Raw genomic sequence first — 19,471 nt, 5'->3', positions numbered from 1 at the left:
AGAAAACAAAAACGTAGGAAGGAATGCTGTGACCAAACACATAAGATGGAAATAAATCACACCATCAGACTGGAAACACAACTAAATATGGTGTTTGTAACTCTGAGGTTCATTTGTGGCCGAGGGATCTGTAAATGAGACACACTAATCTCAACGTTAAGTTTAATTAGTGGCTTTTTCAGACTTTTCTACCACATCTCGATCTTCAAGGGACTGGATAAACACTGGAAAATCTACAGGCTGCAAACACCAAAACTAAACCATTCACTGCATCCATTAGGAAAAAGTCAAAGGTCATCAACCAGGAGTTAGAAAACGGATAGCTGGGCCTCTGCCTGTTTGACTGAGGGCTCTGCTGCAGACAGATTTGTTTCCAGAGGATGTAGTGACTCCGCTCAAATCAATTCTAATCTTATCTAAAATTATTTTAGAATCGCATAAAGGCCATCTGAATTGGAAATTAAATCACTTGAAGACTCACAGCCGTAGAAATAAAAAAATACCAAAACCTTCAACTTTTTTCAATCTCCTCAACCACCATCCTCACCACCAACCCCCCAGAAATGAGACAGCATATCATATAGCATGTAACATACACACTGTGCTTGATTACTCTGGCCAGTCTAGAAAAAAAAAAATCATTACAGAGCCTGCAAGTCAGAGCTGTTGATTCCTCATACTGTATTTCCAAGTGTCTGGTAAAAACACAAAGCTTTATTATGCCCTTGTTCTAGAGTTTACAGTAACTAGCAGCTCAACATGTGATGACAGTTTTCTCTCCGTTTTCAAAGACTTCCTCCTTCACTTGCGCCTGTGGTTTAATCACAAAGCATATGTAGGTCCTGGTGCACCGGTCGCTGACTGGTTGAATTTACAGTCTCGGGAATGCTTTATGATTTAGTGCAAACTGAGTGCAGGATGAGTCATCAAACAGTTCAAAGTGTTTTACAGGAAGAGAAAAGACCAAGATCATTTGTTTGATATTGTTTTTATAACAAGAGATAAATGAACAGTTAACAAAGGGATTAAAACATTTCATGGGCCCTTGAACATCGTTGAATTCATCATACATTATTTCAAACTGCAGTTTCATTCACAGACTGGGTTCATTTCCATACAAAACCAAGTGAACAAAACTTTAGAACTTCCCTTTAAACACAAACTGCAGAACAAAGAACTTTAGAGGGAGAAGCGCCATTTATGTAAAAGGAACCTGATCATTTTCCCACTCACTGAGGATCGGAACTGTCTGGGGCTAAGATTATCCGAAGTTCCTTAAAGTCCATAAATTGACAAAGTACAAAGCTGACTGGGAGTCAGCAGTTCCTCTGTATAGAACAGTACCACAGTAATAATGTTGTCCATTCGTGTTGGATCCAGGAACCTTCAACCGTCTTTTTGGTCCTTTATACTGAGCACCGGGTCCACCAGCTTGTTATGAACATGCATTAACCCTACAGGGCACATGAACAGTAATATTATTATTATACAGACAATATTATTCCTTTTAAAATATTTTTTGACGTGTTGATGTTCAGTTTGACTTAAGACCACTCAGAATGACCTTTTTAGAGTTGTAGGGTACGTACTTTAGTTTTTAGTTAATAATCAACTGTTTTGTTGCTAACAAACAGTAAGAATTTTGACAGATAGTAAAATATCAACTAATAAACTCTTTAACATCTCTGCCCTCCTGAACACATAATCTCTACCTGCTTTCACAGTTACCAGACTGTCACTAACCCCGCAGCACGAGGACATGTTCTTGTTTCTGAATAGTGTTGGTTATTGTGATTACCTAGAGTGGGCTTTGTATGTGCACCAGTGACAAGCGAGGACAGGGGATACACTATGTTCTGTCTGCCTGTTGCGGATGCTAAAAAACTGGATGGATGTTGATGTTGATGTTGATGTGAATTATGTGCTTTAATTTAATAACCTGTTTTTATATATGGACAATAACAATATGTTTTTATATATATATATATATATATATATATATGTATATATATACATACGTGTTTATATATTTGCAGGATTTGGTAGAAGTCTCTCTTCTGATTTCTAAAATATCACAAAAGTATGAAGCTGCTTTGCTTCCATACCACAATCTAACTAACTAACCCGTTTGTAACCAGACTTTTCAGATGGTTTAGATCTGGTTTTTCGCACAGCACCAGATCCAGGTTGGTGCGAAAGCAGACTTTGGTCCACCGAGTTGAAACCAGCATAGTTTCTGCAAAATCGTCTACCTCCATAAAGGTGCTAATGTTGAGGTTTTGGTGAACCTGTTTCTAAGTGTTGATTCAACTTAATTCTAATTTTGAATGTTGTTGTTTGCCATTTACTGCCGTTGATTTGAATTGTGATTGTAACACTTGTGTGTTATTGATATTTAGTCGACCCGATCTATAACCTATTGTTTAACATTTGGTACCTTTGAAGTACTTCACGGTCTTGACTCGCAGCTCCAGCGTGGCGTCCTCGTCACAGACAAAGATGGTGCGTGGATGCTGCTGGAAGGCTGATACTGTCCACATGTGGTTGACTCCCTCCTCTATGGCTTTATACAGAGCAAAGGCTTTGTGTGCTCCTGTGATCAGAATCATCACCTGAGCAGAGGATATAAACAGAGTTATACTCAGTGCAGCTACTACTTCCTGTAGATCCAGTTGAGAATGAACATGAAGTTGGTTAATATAAAGTGTGACAAAGGAACTCTTAAGTAGTAACATCATTTGATAAGTGATCAGCGTTAAGCTCTGGTCTGTGGAAATATCGCAATAAAGCCCAGCGTTCCCCTCAGAGCGCTTGCCCCACGACAGAAAGACTCTTACCGTGCCATTTGTCATAATGTAAGTGTGTGATAATGTTGACAATTTATTTAATTATTGTTCTTGGACAAGTGATACAGTAATAAAGTCAAACCAATAATAATAATTATTGTTGTTATTACAACTGCGGTTGTACATTGTCTGTTGTGTTTTCTGTTTTTCCCGTGGTGAAAGTAGGCCTGACTTGTCGATTACATGCAATTAAGACGAGGTGGTGATTGGTGGACAAAGGCAAATTTTGCCAAAAGATGGTGCAAGGGGACACTCATCTTCCAGTAGAGGGCAGTACTGAATTGCTAATGTACAAAATTACACAGCTGAAGGCTCTTTCACCCTCAATGATGTCCTTTCATACAGGTACATGTTTATACTTACATTATGTAAGCATGGAATTAGCAGGGAAGCTACACCTTACTGACATGCCTTTAAAAATATGATTTCTTATTGAATATAACACAGGGTTTGATTTGTGTACATAAATAGTACATATGTATATGTAGTACTGAATATGTTGCAGTGGTCAAGTAAGATGATGTTATGGGAGTAATGAATAAACTGCGCTCCAATCTGACCTCTTTGGCTGCCATGACAGTTCCTACACCCACAGTGAGAGCCATGGTGGGAACCTTGGACAGGTCGTTACCAAAGAACCGAGCATTGGCCACAATGGTGTCCTTAGCTAGGGTTTTCACTCTGGTCCTGGAAACGAGGCTGGAGCCTGGCTCATTGAACGCAATGTGACCATCAGGGCCAATACCTATAGAAACACAGTGAGAAGGAACCAAAGCACTTTACATTACACAAGAGATGATATCACCCATATGTCATCTACAATAGGCTCTGTTTTACTGATGAGTTAAAGCAGAAGAAACATGTCTGACCTCCAACAAACAACTCGATGCCTCCGGCCTTCGTGATCTGCTGCTCGAAGGCCTGACACTCGGCTTCCAGGTCGTCTACATTTCCATCCAGGATGTGAGCGTTGGCTGGATCGATGTCTATGTGCTTGAAGAAGGTGTTCCACATGTAGGAGTGGTAACTCTCTGGATGAGCTCGTGGGAGACCTGAAGAACAAGAGGGTCACCTTGTTAACCTAAGAGCTAAGAAGCCAAATAACAGCCTGCTTCTAAACCATGGGACCACCACTGAAACGAAGCTAAAAATAAATCAGTCCAGAGCTAACCCATATAAACTGACCAGGAAACGTCATCGTGCTTAACACACGTCTCTTGGATAGCATTCATCCACATGCTTAATATCATGAAATCTTGAAAAAATCCAGGATGCTGAGAAATTAGTGCATGCTTTTGTTACCTCTAAACTGGAATTATTTAATTTCTTTTTTATCAGGATGTCCCAGTAAGTCAGTGAAAAGACTCCAGTTGGTCCAAAATTCTCTAGATGAGAGATCATATTGCGCCTGTCTTAGCTTCTTTGCATTGGCTCCCTGTAAATCCTGCTCCTTACATATAACAAAGCCCTTAACAATCAAGTCCCATCACATATTAAAGCAGCATATTGTCCCAATAGATCACTTTGGTCCCTAAACACAGGCTCTCTTGTGGTTCCTTCTTTCTCCTCTCTCCTCAATTTCAACCAAACCTGTCAAGGCTCATGTCCCTGTCACACTGAGCCTGGTTCTGATGGAGGTCTCTTCCTGTTAAAAGGGAGTTTTTTTCCTCTCCACTGTCACCAAGTGCTTGCTCATTGTCTGTCTAGAAAGTTGTAAGCTCTTTAAACTACTACTAAAAAGTCTTTGTTTGCAAAGGTTAGTTTGCAGAGGTTCAGAGTAATGAAGTCAAAAGTTTCCTCTAAATGATGGAAGTGTGAAGTAAATTTGTCGCCTAATCAAAATTTTATTTCAAAATGTGCTGGCAACATAACCGAAAATGCACAACATCTATTCTTTGGCTGTGAAACATCGTAACTAACTAAAATACATGCAGAAATAAGTAGAGTGATGGAACCAAATATTTATCAGAGCATGTCTACAGAGACTGTTCACTTCCTATTGATGCCATTGGACTGAAATTAGCTGCAATTCACCTGCAGGTCAGTCGTGCAGTAGTCCTCAATGAATTGATAGTGAAAAAAGCTAAATGGCTACAATCATTATTTACGCCTGCTACTGAACAAAAATAATACATTGTATTTGAATTCTTCCTAAGTGAACGACGAGCTAGAAGCTTTAGCTGTCCTTGGCCAACGAGGACAAAGTCAGCAGCATTTTTAAATGTTAACGTATCTATTTAACTAAAGTGATGGATTTCATTTACATATCAGAGTTGATATGAAAGAATAGTTGAGACTAATTGGAAAGCAAGACCAGGTGAATCATCGTGTCTGACAGAGAGATGTAAATGGTAACTGGTCATGTTGGCATTTCGTGGTCACATAAAAATAGTCTCTGGTGAACCCAAAATAGTGAATGCTGTAAACTGTCATGTGGTGAGTCAGATTAAAAGTTGAAAATCTAAACAAAATTCTACCTCTCATATCACATTGAAATAAAGAGAATTGGCAGAACATTTGTTCACCCCATAAATGTAATGTGTGAGGGCAACAGATCCATAGGTTTCCATTTTTATCTTGACTACGCAACCTTGAGGTTGTTAGAGTGGAAGTTCTCCATATGTTAGCAATGCTCTGTACCCCCTTTGAAGGTCTGACAGAGGACACGAGTCAACAGCTCTGTTCAAATCTAATGCCACAGCATGTTCTCCCAAATATTTCAGAGCTGCTCACAAACTTAAGGATCCACCGGGAGATGAATAGGACGTTTGAGATGAATCAGTCAGCCTTTAACTCACCTACATATTCATCCATGTTGAAGGTTTTCACATATTTGAAAGAAATATCTCCATTTCTGTAGTATTCAATTAACTTCTGGTAGCAGCCGTAAGGAGTGCTCCCTGAAAGACATTAGACACGTTAATGCACTCCACTTAGTTGTAGTGATGTTGCAGAGATACTTCACCCCTGAAAACCCTGGGGAACATCAGTGTGGGTGTGGACAGTGCCGACCTGTAGGCAGCCCCAGAGTGAAGCATCTGTCGGCAGACGGCTGGAACTGGATGATCTTGTTGCGGATGTATTTGGCTGCCCACTCACTGGACAGATCATAGTCGTCCAGAATGACCAGCCTCATTGTATCAGCTTTCTGAATGAATGAGAACAATATAATTAATGATAAATAACAGCCTGGCTTTCCAATTATACAATGTCAATAGGATGGTCATTTATTTAATTTCATTTTCTATGAGGCAAACTAATTCAGAGCACTTAAAAACATTTGTCAGCTTCGGTTCAGACTCGGTTTCAAACTGTTTCCCAGTGGGTTTACAGGACAGGATTACTACAAACATATAGTTTCATCTCACGCAGAGTATAGAGCAAGATGTTATGGCAACTATGTGATTTGAGATCAAGAGCAACATAACCAACGTCTAATGCACATCGATATATTGCTTATAGATTGTGTAAAGTGTTGAGCCGTTAGAAACACGCCAAACTCCATTCAAAAAGTGCAAACTGGATGGGTGTCAGCTCGCCCACTTTCAAAGACGTTAAGTGTCGCTTATTTAAAATATGATCAATAACATATCACTGCCTCAAAATGGCTGGTTATTATCTGCTTTCGATCTATGTATGGAGGTAGAAACGAATGCTAGGTGACGGAGAGCGACTCTCACAAACAGGACTCCGGTAAATTGTCAGATTACTCTATGGAGTTTGGTGAGGAGGTGGCTATTAGCATGTGCAATGTTAGCGACAGATCCGTCCTACGCACATTGAGTGAAACATGTCGCTGATCTGAAGTGAAACAACGGGGTGGTAACAGTTTACAGGAAACAAACGCTTCAAGAAGAGCAAGTTTTTACCTTTAGTCAGTGGAGAAAGACAGCCGACGAAGCACATCTGCTGCGTCACATGGTCTGCTTCGGTCACATGATCCACTTACGGTCAGGTGACGTCACCAAACTGCTTTGCTAAACCATAAAAAAATAAAAAACAAACAAAAAACAATACTAATAATGATTGTTTTAAAAATAAGAACTATCATTGTTGTTGATTTTCTATTTGATTAGACCTTGTAGGAACAGTTACTCATGAGTTGGTTAGCATCATTTGAAGATTGAACATCCGGACAGTTCAGTGATTAAATAATGTTTTTAAGGACCAATGGTGGAGGAAGTTCTCAAAAAGGTAAAAGTACAAATAAATAGATCAAATGTACTCAAGCAAAAGTTCTACATCAACTTGTCTGACTGTGCTTGCAGTACGTTTTGTTTTCAGTAAATTAGTCCAGGCTTTGTCATATTAATAAAGAATGCTGCAAATGCTACTGCTGGAAACATATTGTCTATTAAGAAATGGCTGAGTCTTGGCAAGGGCTTCTTATGAACACTGTTGCCAACTCCTCAGTAAGGAAAGTAGCAATTGGCTGTCCTAAAAGTCGCCTAATTTGCATGATGCAATGGTCGCTATAGGACGTACAGAAAGTGAGAAAAAAACACCCTAAATATGTTTAGAACTTAAAATAAGCTTTCTTCTACAGTGTATTACATTCAATTCACAAAAAAAATATTCTGTTTTTCTGGGATAATTATCTCGGCAATTCCGAGACAAATGCCCCTAAAAAAATATAAGTGAATGCAATACGCTAACGAATTCTTCTATTGATTCTTTTTTTTTTTTGTATCTTGCCATTGAAATAGGCCATCACTTCTCAAAATAACTTCATGACTTTAATGCTGTATCTAGACCCACATACATAAATGGATTTTGTCCTGTATTGTTAAATGTTAGAATATCAAATTTAATCTAAAGGCTGTTATGTGGGGTGGAACTTCTAGCTCTAGGTCCAACCCTCCTCCTTCGATGTGCCCGCAAGATGAAGTGCGCTGCATGACAAAGTGCGCCACAGGATGATGTGCGGCGCACAATGATGTGCACCGCAGGACGATATGCGCCGATGTGCGCCCCAGGATGAAGTGCACCACAGGATGATGTGCGCCTCATGATGATGTGCGCTGCAAAATGATGTGCGCCACAAGATGTTGTGCGCAGCAACATGATGTGTGCCACAGGATGATGTGCGCCGCAGGATGATGTTCGGTGCAGGATTGATGTGTGCCGCATGATGATGTGCGGTGATGATGTGCGGGATGAAGTGCTCAGCAGGATGAAGTGCGCTGCAGGATGATATGCGCCGCAGGACGAAGTGCGCTGCACGATGATGTGCGCTGCAGGATGATGCACGCTGCAAAATGATGTGCGCCACAAGATGTTGTGCGCAGCAAAATGATGTGTGCCACAGGATGATGTGCGCCGCAGGATGATGTTCGGTGCAGGATTGATGTGTGCCGCATGATGGTGTGCGGTGATGATGTGCGGGATGAAGTGCTCAGCAGGATGAAGTGCGTTGCAGGATGAAGTGCGCTGCACGATGATATGCGCCGCAGGACGAAGTGCGCTGCAGGATGATGTCGCTGCAGGATGATGTGCACAGCAGGATGATGTGCGCCGCAGGATGATGTGCGCCGCAGGATGGTGTACACCGCATGATGATGTGAGGTGATGATATGAGCCGCAGGATGATGTGCGCCGCAGGATGATGTGCGGCGATGATGTGTGCCGCAGGATGTAGTGCGCAGCAGGATGATGTGTGCCGCAGGATGATGTGTGCCGCAGGATGATGTGCGGTGATGTGTGCCGCAGGATGATGTGCGGTGATGTGTGCCGCAGGATGAAGTGCGCAGCAGGATGATGTGTGCCGCAGGATGAAGTGGCCCACAGGATGAAGTGCGCCGCAAGATGAAGTGCGTCGCACTGTTAAGTTGGGCAGCATTGCTAGCTCTACGTCCAAACCTCCTCCTTTATCTGGGCTTGGACCAGCAAAATGAGCCAGAAGAGATACTCTGGCAGAGCAAATATTTTTTCAGGGTTATGTTTCACCACGTTCCACACGGGAGATGTGGACTCTGCATCGAAGAAGAGACTGATTTCAATGACTCATATTTTCCAGTGACAGTGAAGATACATTGACACTTACATCCCTTTCTGTAAGGCAGGGCAGGATCGGCTTTGCGCATGCGCGATTCATTTGCAGTCTGGAGGACGCAGAGTGTGGATCTCCTCTCTGCTCTGACTGCAGGACTCCTGCGTAATGCTACTGGGAGACTGACCGCCTGTTAGTGCGTTGGGACGGCGGAGGGGCTCACGGCAGCACCCGCTGCTCGTTGAGGACAGTAACTGCACAACGATACGTGCTTTCACGTCAGTCTCCAAAACACCCGAAAGTCGCCATGAGGGTTTGGAAAGTCGCCAGATTTACTTGATCAACTGCCAGACCTTCAGGTTATTTGGAAGACTCCTTCTAATCACTGAGTCACAGCTGCCCTTAAGGAAGGTCCAAGAGGAGGCCTCCCAGTGCTTCTTCTCATAATCACAACTTGCTGATAATAGCGTTAGGCTTATGTTAGATGGAGTAGGGATTATTCAAAGGGTGAGCTCAAGTGAGCTCGCCTGACGACCAGCAAACCCCTAATCGAAAGGAGCCAAAACACACAATACAAGCATAGCTGGGTTTAAAATTTAATCTTGTAACATACTCCTTTATAGGAAAACCATACAATAAAAACTTTAAAAGATCACAGTCAATGTTACATGAACAGTTGGTGTGTATCTGAGATTTGGAGTAGAACAGTCAGAAAGGTTGAGGAATGAGGTAAAACTATTTTCTTGTCTGCAGCTGAACATCGATGGTTATGGTCCCAGGTGGTCACTGGAGACAGGAGGCTGTTGACACCAGGCAGCAATCTGTTAAAATGTTCTGTTTACGCCTTCTTCTTGTAGTCCTCCAGGTGGCACAGGATCCACCCAGATGGGCCCAGGATGGCCAAGGAGAACATGGTGAGTCCAATAACAGTCTCCTAGGTAACAGACAGTGTTCAGTCGACTTAATACAAGTGAAAAACGTCAGCCAATTAATACATGCATTAATGAATAGACTATATCTACTATCTGTATTACTATGCAGGGTATCAGTGGTAGGATTTGTAAAGCAGCCACAGGTACCTTGAAAGTCGCCATGTAAATCCAAATCATCATTATTACTATTATGTGACCTTGATTTCATTGATCTCTTTGCTGCCACTGACTCAAACTAATGTATCTAAAGGAACTTCCCATTCAAACTGAATCTCTCAATCCCGTTTCAGAACTGATATCGACTTTAGACTTCGCTAAATGTTATTGAGTCAAGGGCGGTGAATCTGTCTTAGTGCTAATGTACAAATCCTGCTGATACAAATCAGTCAACACTATAGGGTTCCATTTTGATGAATGTGGACAAACTAAACTCTGATACTAGTTTACACAAACACCGAGAGGACTGTTGAATTAATAGGCAGCGTTAGCCTTAGCAAAGTTGAGTTAATAACTAAAATCTGAGTGTAAGGTAAGGAGATGTTGGACATGCTCAGAGATATGTGGTGTCCTGCGGTAAATGCGGAGGGACACTAACTCCGGACTGACGAGTGTTTACGAATACAATAGTTTCATAATCAACTGTTAGCACAACGCTAACAGCTAGGGTGGCTAACCGTGTTAGCATAGGGCTCGCTAATGAAGGGAGAGGACAACACTGAGCTGACGCTTAAAATACGTCCTCGCATACTCAGTCATTTGAAATACGTCATTTTAGTTAAATATATACGTTAACGTTTAGCAATAAAACAGGCGCCCAACACTGCCGGCTGACTTTGACCTCGTCAGCCAAGGACAGATAAAGCTTCTAGCTCGTCGTTCACTTAGCATGAAGCCAAGGTGGCTGAGAGAGCAGCAGACTCACGAGGGGACCGATCTTTTCCTTGGCCGGTCTCGAGTAGAGAGTCGCCCGCTGAGTGACGGCATGTGACCGCAGGGCCGGAGCAGCACGGCTGGCGAGAGTCCTGAGGAAGCCCGGCATGTTTGTCTAGAGCGATAAAGTCTTCTCTTCTGAAGGAGCTGCTACGAAGTGAAGAGGAAGTGATTCTGTGTCTCCACCTTCAAATAGTGTCCAGTGAGCTCCACACTGCCACCTCCTGTCCGGGAAGGTCGATGACGCACCACCAGCGTCATAATGATACAATATTTCACTTTCACTTCAATTTATGGTGCAGCAGTGGGCAGAGAAAGGAATGTTATTATTATTTTTCTAACTTTGGTTGACATTGCGAGATAGAGCGTACCTCCTGGAACATGATGATAAGATTCAGGCACGTTTAGGGCACTGGTATTTGAGTGTGTGCAACTGAGAGCAGATCTGAATACAAATCCAGATCTGGTGAACAAGTCGTTTCATGAGGGGACTGTTAGACCTTGGCGCAGATATATGCTCTCTGAGTGCCCCTCTAGTTGTGACATGTTTTATAAAATCCATCATATGTTTTGTTATCTTTAGACCCTTTCCATTAGTATATTTAATATACTAAGCAACCTAATTCATACAGTTAATTAAGACAATGGGCCTTTCCCAGCTGGTAATCCAGAGTTGGTGTTGGCCACAGTTTGTTCATGCAGTGAACTGAATAGTCTTTAGGCATTTACACAACTTCAGTTCAGTTTGGTAATGTTGCTCACTGGCCATAGCCCTACAGCTCCACGTGAGTGGTAATCCGTTCTTGTGCAGCCCTGTTGTTCACGTTACTTACACACAGCCTCCTGCTATCTGGGGACACGGGAGCATTGGTATGTAATAATCCCCCTCACGTTCACCCCCCACCCATACCGGCCCACAAGTCCCTTCAGATCTTAGATAGAAACAGCATTTTGCCATACTGGCTCTCTACATCTACTTTGTTCCCATTTTGTTATCATTGTTTTTTAACTTCAATCCAAGACTGGTCTGTTGGAAGTCTGCCGGCATCAACGAAGCGAGTTCTTCTTCTAACACCAAAGAAAATGGGGATCGACTCTGGAGTTAATATTTCAGATGATGTTGCACCTTACGGAGGAAAAAGTGCCTTTACTCAAACTGAGCACAACATCGTGGCTGGATATCTTATTACTGCAGGTAACAGGTGGCATTTAAAGCATATTTTATTGTGACATATTATGTGAGTATTGTGTTTTCTGTAGAACAAAAGAATGTACCTCTCTGATGTAAGGGACATGCCAAGAGAGTCATTGTTTTAACATGAAGTACATTCAACACAGCTCATAATTTTCACACTATCTGGGGGTTCAGAAATTTCAGACAATTAATCTCTATCGATGAACTATGAACAAAGCAATGAGCTTATGTGATTTGATCAAAACCTACTGCTGCTTTCCCCAGTAGTGGGGGAAAAAGAAGATAAAATCAGTGAAATATGGTGTTTTTGGTTAAATTTAGAATAAAGACCATACTTCTAGTTTTGTAATTCTTGTCATCATTGTTTTGTTCTTACCTAACACAACCTTAACATGGTCTTTTGAGTTGCTCACACTGACCACAAAATGAATGACTTGTGGTAAAAACGAATTAAATACGTTGACAAAGAACATGTACGGTAATGTTAAGGATATTTTTCTAATTTAGTTAATAAGAAGACTGGCAGCAGTTGTTGCTGTTGTAAATTTAAGTCAATGTGACTGAATTGAATTTGTTATGATCATGTGATTGGTTGATTTTGTAACTGCTTTTATTAGGTATCTATTGGGTTTTACTTTCTCCAATTCACCTACTCTACTCTTATCTCTTGTTTGTCGTGTGTTTGTGTGTGTGTGTGTGTGTGTGTGTGTGTGTGTGTGTGTGTGTGTGTGTGTGTGTGAGAGTGTGTGAGTGTGTGAGTGTGTGAGTGTGTGAGTGAGTGAGTGAGTGAGTGAGTGAGTGAGTGAGTGAGTGAGTGAGTGAGTGAGTGAGTGAGTGAGTGAGTGAGTGAGTGAGTTTGTGTGCGAGTCTTCCAGTTGCCTGCTTGCTTTCCTGGATACCTGTTGGTGAACCAGTCATCCTGTAAGGCTGTTAACATTATTGACAGTTTCGACATTGCACCTACCTGCCTCTATGTGTGCACTTCATTTTAGTGTCCCATCAGTGTTCTTCAGAAATATTCTTTGCCTGACTGGCTCTTGTGGCTTTTACAATGTTTTGTCGACTTTTTCATGAATGTTATGACCCATAAATTATTTAATTTTTTTATTGAATATATAATATATTTATTGAAAAGCTTGATATTACAACATAGTTGTTTGTTTTTATGAAATGCTTTACAGATTTCCAATAATAACTCTTCTATAAAGAGCTCTATCCATATTTATAACCTCAATATTTTACTGCTTCTCCAGTTTAGGAGGATTGTTTTCTTGGCATCATTGAAACAAGGAAATCTACTTTTATGATGTGATTCGGCAGCGTAACCAGTCAACTCACAAGCAGTGTGATGGAGAGAAGGGTCACATTGATTATTTCCCCCCTTCCCTCATCATGCTTCTTTTAAATTCCTTGTGATTCTTCATGTTTTTAAATTGTTTCCATTTTATGTCTACCAGACTACAGAGTTTCTGTAAACCTGATTCATGCATTTTAAAACATAAGCATTAAGTTCATCTTGCAACATATGTTTTAATATTCAAAACGCTTGTGCAATGTTTAACAGACTCAATAATCATTGTCAAGCAGTTACACACAGAACATACAAGAAGTTAATGTTCTTTCTACATTAGACTGAGAAAAGTCTCTTTTAGAGCAGCTTAGAACAATTAAGTGCTTTTTCGTCCTCAGCCTCTGTGACTTCTGTCCAAATTGGGGATTCTATTCCATGTGCTTGCGAAATGATACGTCACTCTTTTTTTGGTACATTTCAGGTGTCGTTTTTTTAGATCTAAAAAGAATATTGATTTTTTAAACATAGATGATTGTAAACTATTCTAGTTCTGAAATACCACTCAAAGCACTTTACATTATTTTTCTTTATGTTTGTATAAAACTGATCAATTATACATGACTATATAATATATTTATGTATAACCCAAATAGGCAGATAGAGCCTGGGGAATAGAACATATTGAGTCACTCTATACAAGATAATCATGTAAGTGCAAGTTCATTTGGATTTTTCTTTGTGTGTGTATACTTCATTTCTCTGTTCTCCACATCTTCTCTTCTCTTCTCAGGAGTCATCAGTTTAACAAGCAACATCGTGGTGCTGCTCATGTTTGTGAAGTTCAAGGAGCTCCGCACGGCCACCAACTTCATTATCATCAACCTGGCATTAACTGATGTTGGAGTGGCTGGTATCGGCTATCCCATGTCAGCTGCCTCAGACATCCATGGCAGCTGGAAATTTGGCTACACTGGTTGTCAGGTGGGTGGGATACTAGTGTTCAATTGTAATGTTGCCGTGTTGAGTTATTCTGTACACACAATGTCTGTAACACAGCTGAGGAAAATGTATATTGGGCTGTATGAATGAAACTGACTTATTTCAAATTTTGTAAATCACAGCAAATATAATGTTGACATTAAGGTTTCAGTTGTTTTTTGGTGCATTGTTTTATTTATATTTCTTTTACCAGATAAAATATTTATAACTACATGTTCTACGTAGTCTCTGTTCTTCCAAAGCTTACATACGACTGACTCGAAATCATGATCCCTTTAAGTCTTACCACGTGTCTGAGGTACACTAAGAAAGTCCTGGGAAAACGAACTAAGTGCTCAGCTGGTGAACGGGGGAGTCAGTGGTGAGATGTTAAAATAGGTGTAATATGTAATATGTTGTCTGATATGTCCTTTTAATGGACCTGGCAGCACCTAAGCACTGCCTGAGTAATAAAAACTGGTTTACTGCTTGTTTCTCTGGATCCACAATTGGCAGGACCTGACAAGCGTTGTCCATCTTTATTTACAGTCTACGGTGTAAACCAGTGAGGTTGGACTTGGCGCCCTCCTCTGTTAATACCATCTGCATTATGGTTGCTGTTATGTTGGGAGGAGAATGTATTAAAATATAAGGGACGTTCATAAATAGTTCTATTATCAGTTAAATAAGTATAGGCTATATACCAATGAGGAACCCTACCTGGCTACACTAGTGACAAACTATCTCTGCCCTCCTGGGACATCGGTGCCACAGCAGTTGGTATCCTGTGCTGCCGGCCTCACAGCTAACAGCTAACCCCACAGCATGTGGAAATGATGTTACTGAGTAAAAAGCAGTAAAAATGTGATTATGTTTGTTCATGCTGTTAACCCTGTTGTGGGTCACAAAACCATCCCCTGTACCACTGTAACCGTGGCCACGACTTGGTTCTGTTGTATTTAAAAGGTGTTTGCTCTGTTAATTTGTTTATACATGAAAGTCTACCTACTATTTGCATTTAAACTCAGTAGAGATTTCTCTGCAGTTTTACTGTGTGATGATGTGAGAATCCTAGTGTTGTATAATGTTGCTGACAATATATGTGAAAATTAGCATCTTGTTATAAAACTCTTTGCTATGACTTATGCTGAGCTGCCCATGAGACTAAACCTGTGAGCAGACTGACGCACATTCATACAGGCCACGTGTTTGGGTTATTTCAGCAGATTATGTTTTTTCTTTTGGTCAGACCTTGTTATTCCACAGTGATAATGACCCATGTGATGCTAATCTAGAGGGAGAGAGAGCAGGCCCAGACCCAAACTATCCACCTGGACAGTGATGGCCTCCCTTTACACAAAATATGACAGAGTAAAATAATTTTTACTCACACCCAGCTCAGTGGATATGCCTCAACAGATCAACATGCTGCTGATACAAGCTGATTTACAGACTCGCTGCCCTCAGCACTTACCATACAAGCCAATCTGTAGCCTGTGTACCAATGGTATTTGTCAGCCTGTAAGCTTGTTAGCGTCTAAATACATCCAGCTTCTCAAGGACTTTGAAGAGATTTTCCTTACTTTACATGTTTTACTTTTTGGCTGTCCTGACTATATACATTGTTGATAGATTGCTGTTTATTTATATGGGTTTTGTCTATTGATTGAGTTTTTGGCCATAACTTTATTTGGCCCAAATATGCAGATTGTCAAGCAGTTGCAAACTTAAAGGTTACATCAAAGCAGACCATTATCATGAACTGTCTGGTTTTAACTTCTGTGTTTCCGTCTCCAGATCTATGCAGCTCTTAACATCTTTTTTGGCATGGCCAGTATCGGCCTGTTGACTGTGGTGGCCATCGACCGCTATCTCACCATCTGCAGACCAGACATAGGTATCCACTGACTGATCCTCTGTGACTACAGAATACACTTACTTCACAGTTAGTTAGGTACACTAAGCTAAACGATTTTAGTGATCACTAATCAATATTGCTGTGACCTCACGAAACACATTTATTGTCTTGTGAATGCAATATCTTGAGGACACTTTGAGAAAGCTCCAAATAACTCAGATGAATTGATTAGATTTGTTTGGTCAAAGGTCAAGGTCACAGGGGCCTAACAGAACATGTTTTTACCCTTTTGAACCTGATATCTCAAGTCTCCCTTTTTTCTAGTTCTGACAAGTTGTCATTTGAACTCATAGATAAACTGGTAAGATTTCAGTGGTGAAAGGTCAAGGTGGCCTTATGAGTGTGTAAAGATTTTTTTAAACTGCACTGGTTGGCAGAGATATACAAGCTCAAGGCAATACTTTTAGGTTGAAACTAATCTGTAACTGTTTAAAGAAATATACTTTCTTATTTCCAACCATGCTGTCAAACATCACATGTTAAAACATTTTTCCAGCTGCAAAAGAAATACAATCTTTTACAATTTTCCTGACTTCCCCGATCTGAATGGTTTCTCTCTTCAGGGCAGAAAATGTCGATGCAATCATACAACCTTCTCATTCTGGCAGCGTGGCTGAATGCTGTGTTCTGGTCCTCCATGCCCATAGTGGGATGGTCTGGATATGCTCCTGACCCTACTGGAGCTACATGCACCATCAACTGGAGACAGAATGATGCGTGAGTCATGTGTCTGTGCACACTTGAACATGGCTATAAAACATGGCTTTAAAAACTATGAAAAACTAATAACAAGAAATAATGCAAAAATAACTGACTAATTCCAGGTCATGACCGGCTCAAGTCCATGAAAAAAAGACAATCGGTGCCGCAAAGATTTGGAATGGTCAAATCAAAATTTATTAATTCTAATGAAAACAACTTACAGTGCATAAAGTTATGAAGTGTGGCCGTCAGTAAATCAGTAGAGTTGACAAGTCTGCATACATGAAAGAGGCAGGATGGAGTTCTCTATTGAACCCCCTCCCGAGAACCATTTATCTCCTCTACTTGACACTTAGTATGTATGTTGTTAGGGACCCAAGAATGTACAGTGTGGAATTTTGTGAGATTTGGGCCCATGATAAAAAATGTCTTTAATCAGTGATTCAGACTGCAGGTAGCCACAACTTAACCACAGTGTGTTTCACTGGTGTTTCCCAATCCCCTATTTTGACAAATCTCCATGTACCCAAGATGCAGTGTCACTGAATGCTCCAGGGAACAACATCATCTCTAGTCATTGCATGTGGACTTTCCCCAAAACGTTTGTTTGAACTTTTACACCCAAGTAAAGAGTAGACTCTACTACATTTCTCAAAAATAACCATTTCACGACAGGTGTATTGCACAGAAATTATCAAAGTACAGTGACAATTGAGAAGTTGTTTGTATCAACACTTCTTGAAAAAGCTGGAAGCAACAATTCAAAAAATGGACCTGCACTGCACTAGTCTCAGTTAGGACAGGTACAAGCTCTGTGATCATGTGTAAGCAGATACTGACTCTGCTTTTCTTCCACAGCTCCTTCATCTCCTACACCATGGCAGTGATCGGAGTGAACTTTGTGTTGCCTCTGTCTGTCATGTTTTACTGCTACTACAACGTGTCAGCCACTGTGAAGAGATACAAAGCCGGCAACTGCCTGGACAGCATCAACATCGACTGGTCGGATCAGATGGATGTCACCAAGGTGAGAACACATGAGCTCGCTCTCGTCTACTCTGCGGTCAGTGAGATAGAGTTTGACTCAGCAGCTTCAGTGTAGGTCATCATTTTAGTGGCTGGACAAAGTCAAAACAGTCAATTACTCATGGAGTGTTTTCTCTGTGTGTATCACCAGGAAATGAGTGACTTGTGCAATGCTTCTGGGGCACATTAAGAAAATGGCAGAGAGAGTTTCCAGCCTGGACACAATTATAGTCACATTTTGTGGTCATCCAGCTCAAATGCTCCTGTAGTCAGTCTTTTTTAACACTCTTTGCAAGTTGTGCATCAAGAATGTTTCACATTCTGTTACCCCAATTTATTTTTTGTGAAATCAATCAATCAATTCTACTGTGTGCTGTCCTTCCTATGTAACTTCATTTATTGCCTAGAGAAAAATTTCCAATGAGACTCAACAGATCCAGTCTAGACAACCTACAACAATGTTCATGTAGTGATTTGACTGAACAGCATGTGTCGATAAGTTGTAGGCTCGCTGCCAAGCTGACCTGACCTGTGTTGGAGAGTTTCATGAATACATTCAACACATGAGGCGTGTTAGTAGCCATTAGGTGTCCACAGATCCTCCAAGCAGACTCACATTAAAACCCCTGTGAATCTGCTTGACCAGGAAAACCAACACAGTGAAATAACTGAGCCCTTTCCTCGAGATTTTTGTCTGGTTTGTTAAAATGCCTGTCTCATATAATTATCTCAGCTCTCTGCTTTATTGTACATACACATATACAGGTGTATAACATGAACGCTTAGTTGTCATATTGGTGGCCTGCAGATGTCCATGGTGATGATTGTCATGTTCCTGGTGGCCTGGTCTCCCTACTCCATGGTGTGCCTCTGGGCATCCTTTGGTGACCCCAAGACCATACCTGCCACGATGGCCATCATCGCTCCACTCTTTGCCAAGTCCTCCACTTTTTACAACCCCTGCATTTATGTTATTGCCAACAAAAAGTAAGTGTTTTTCTTTACATTATTCTTTGATAACCACTTGATGTGCTTGTGATGGGTATTGTTCGAAGTAGAGAGGGTGTACGTGTTGTAATAATATTTTAGTGGTTGGTGCATTAAAGGACATAAAAAGGGGCTTTCTTTCAGGTTCAGAAGAGCCATAATAGGAATGGTCCGATGTCAATCCAGGCAGCGGATCACCATCAATACCCAGGTTCCACTGACAACCTCCCAACAACCTCTGACCCTGTGAGATGAAATTATTATGACTCTGTAAAAATGTACCCTGGCATTGAAGCCATGTATAGATGATTGCTATGATGAAATAACATCAATCACTATATTTCTTTCTGTTGGAGCTATTTTTTGTGTTTTGATTACCTAAGTGTGGTTTTTACTGTGTAAATTCCACTTCCTGTGGCATTGTAGTCATTGTTTGTGTTCCAGTTACTCAAATAACAAACTGACAATGAAAATCCTTTTGAGTATGGACTGAATTCTTCAACTTTTTTTTAAATAATGTCCTATGCTTGAAAACAAAAACATTAGGAACACTCGAATTTCTCCTTTTCATCATAACTTACATGCTGGTACAGAAGTACCAGCATCAGGAGAGAGGTGATCAGGTCAGGGGGAGGAAGTGACAAGTAGAGGGTAAAACAACAGGTCCTGTCACACTA

At 41.0% G+C, this 19,471-nt stretch overlaps 3 protein-coding genes across 3 annotated transcripts; 1 reads left to right on the top strand and 2 right to left on the bottom strand.

The window, feature by feature from the left end:
* Nucleotides 1-972: 972 nt before the first annotated feature.
* Nucleotides 973-6,796, bottom strand: gnpda2 (glucosamine-6-phosphate deaminase 2). The gene is made up of 7 exons (XM_062397923.1): nt 6,716-6,796; nt 5,859-5,994; nt 5,645-5,746; nt 3,716-3,898; nt 3,407-3,591; nt 2,438-2,612; nt 973-1,454 (listed from the first exon to the last, which is right to left on the bottom strand). Exons 2-7 carry the CDS (start codon nt 5,980-5,982, stop codon nt 1,387-1,389), a joined length of 837 nt encoding a protein of 278 aa, XP_062253907.1. The 5' UTR covers nt 5,983-5,994; nt 6,716-6,796; the 3' UTR covers nt 973-1,386.
* A 2,622-nt stretch (nt 6,797-9,418) lies between these two features.
* LOC133962508 (cytochrome c oxidase subunit 8A, mitochondrial-like) lies at nt 9,419-10,883 on the bottom strand. The gene is made up of 2 exons (XM_062398140.1): nt 10,690-10,883; nt 9,419-9,769 (listed from the first exon to the last, which is right to left on the bottom strand). Exons 1-2 carry the CDS (start codon nt 10,804-10,806, stop codon nt 9,674-9,676), a joined length of 213 nt encoding a protein of 70 aa, XP_062254124.1. The 5' UTR covers nt 10,807-10,883; the 3' UTR covers nt 9,419-9,673.
* Nucleotides 10,884-11,641: 758 nt separating this feature from the next.
* rrh (retinal pigment epithelium-derived rhodopsin homolog) lies at nt 11,642-19,269 on the top strand. Its single transcript, XM_062397281.1, has 7 exons — nt 11,642-11,892; nt 13,974-14,164; nt 15,959-16,058; nt 16,643-16,796; nt 17,640-17,808; nt 18,616-18,794; nt 18,939-19,269. The coding sequence occupies exons 1-7, from the start codon at nt 11,781-11,783 to the stop codon at nt 19,042-19,044; spliced, it is 1,011 nt and encodes a 336-aa protein (XP_062253265.1). The 5' UTR covers nt 11,642-11,780; the 3' UTR covers nt 19,045-19,269.
* The last annotated feature ends 202 nt before the right edge of the window (nt 19,270-19,471 follow it).

The sequence above is a fragment of the Platichthys flesus genome, chromosome 10, assembly GCF_949316205.1.
Source record: "Platichthys flesus chromosome 10, fPlaFle2.1, whole genome shotgun sequence".
In the NCBI taxonomy this organism is placed as follows: domain Eukaryota; kingdom Metazoa; phylum Chordata; class Actinopteri; order Pleuronectiformes; family Pleuronectidae; genus Platichthys; species Platichthys flesus.
Note: the sequence above shows the minus strand (reverse complement) of the source record. Positions and strands in the feature narration are given on the sequence as shown.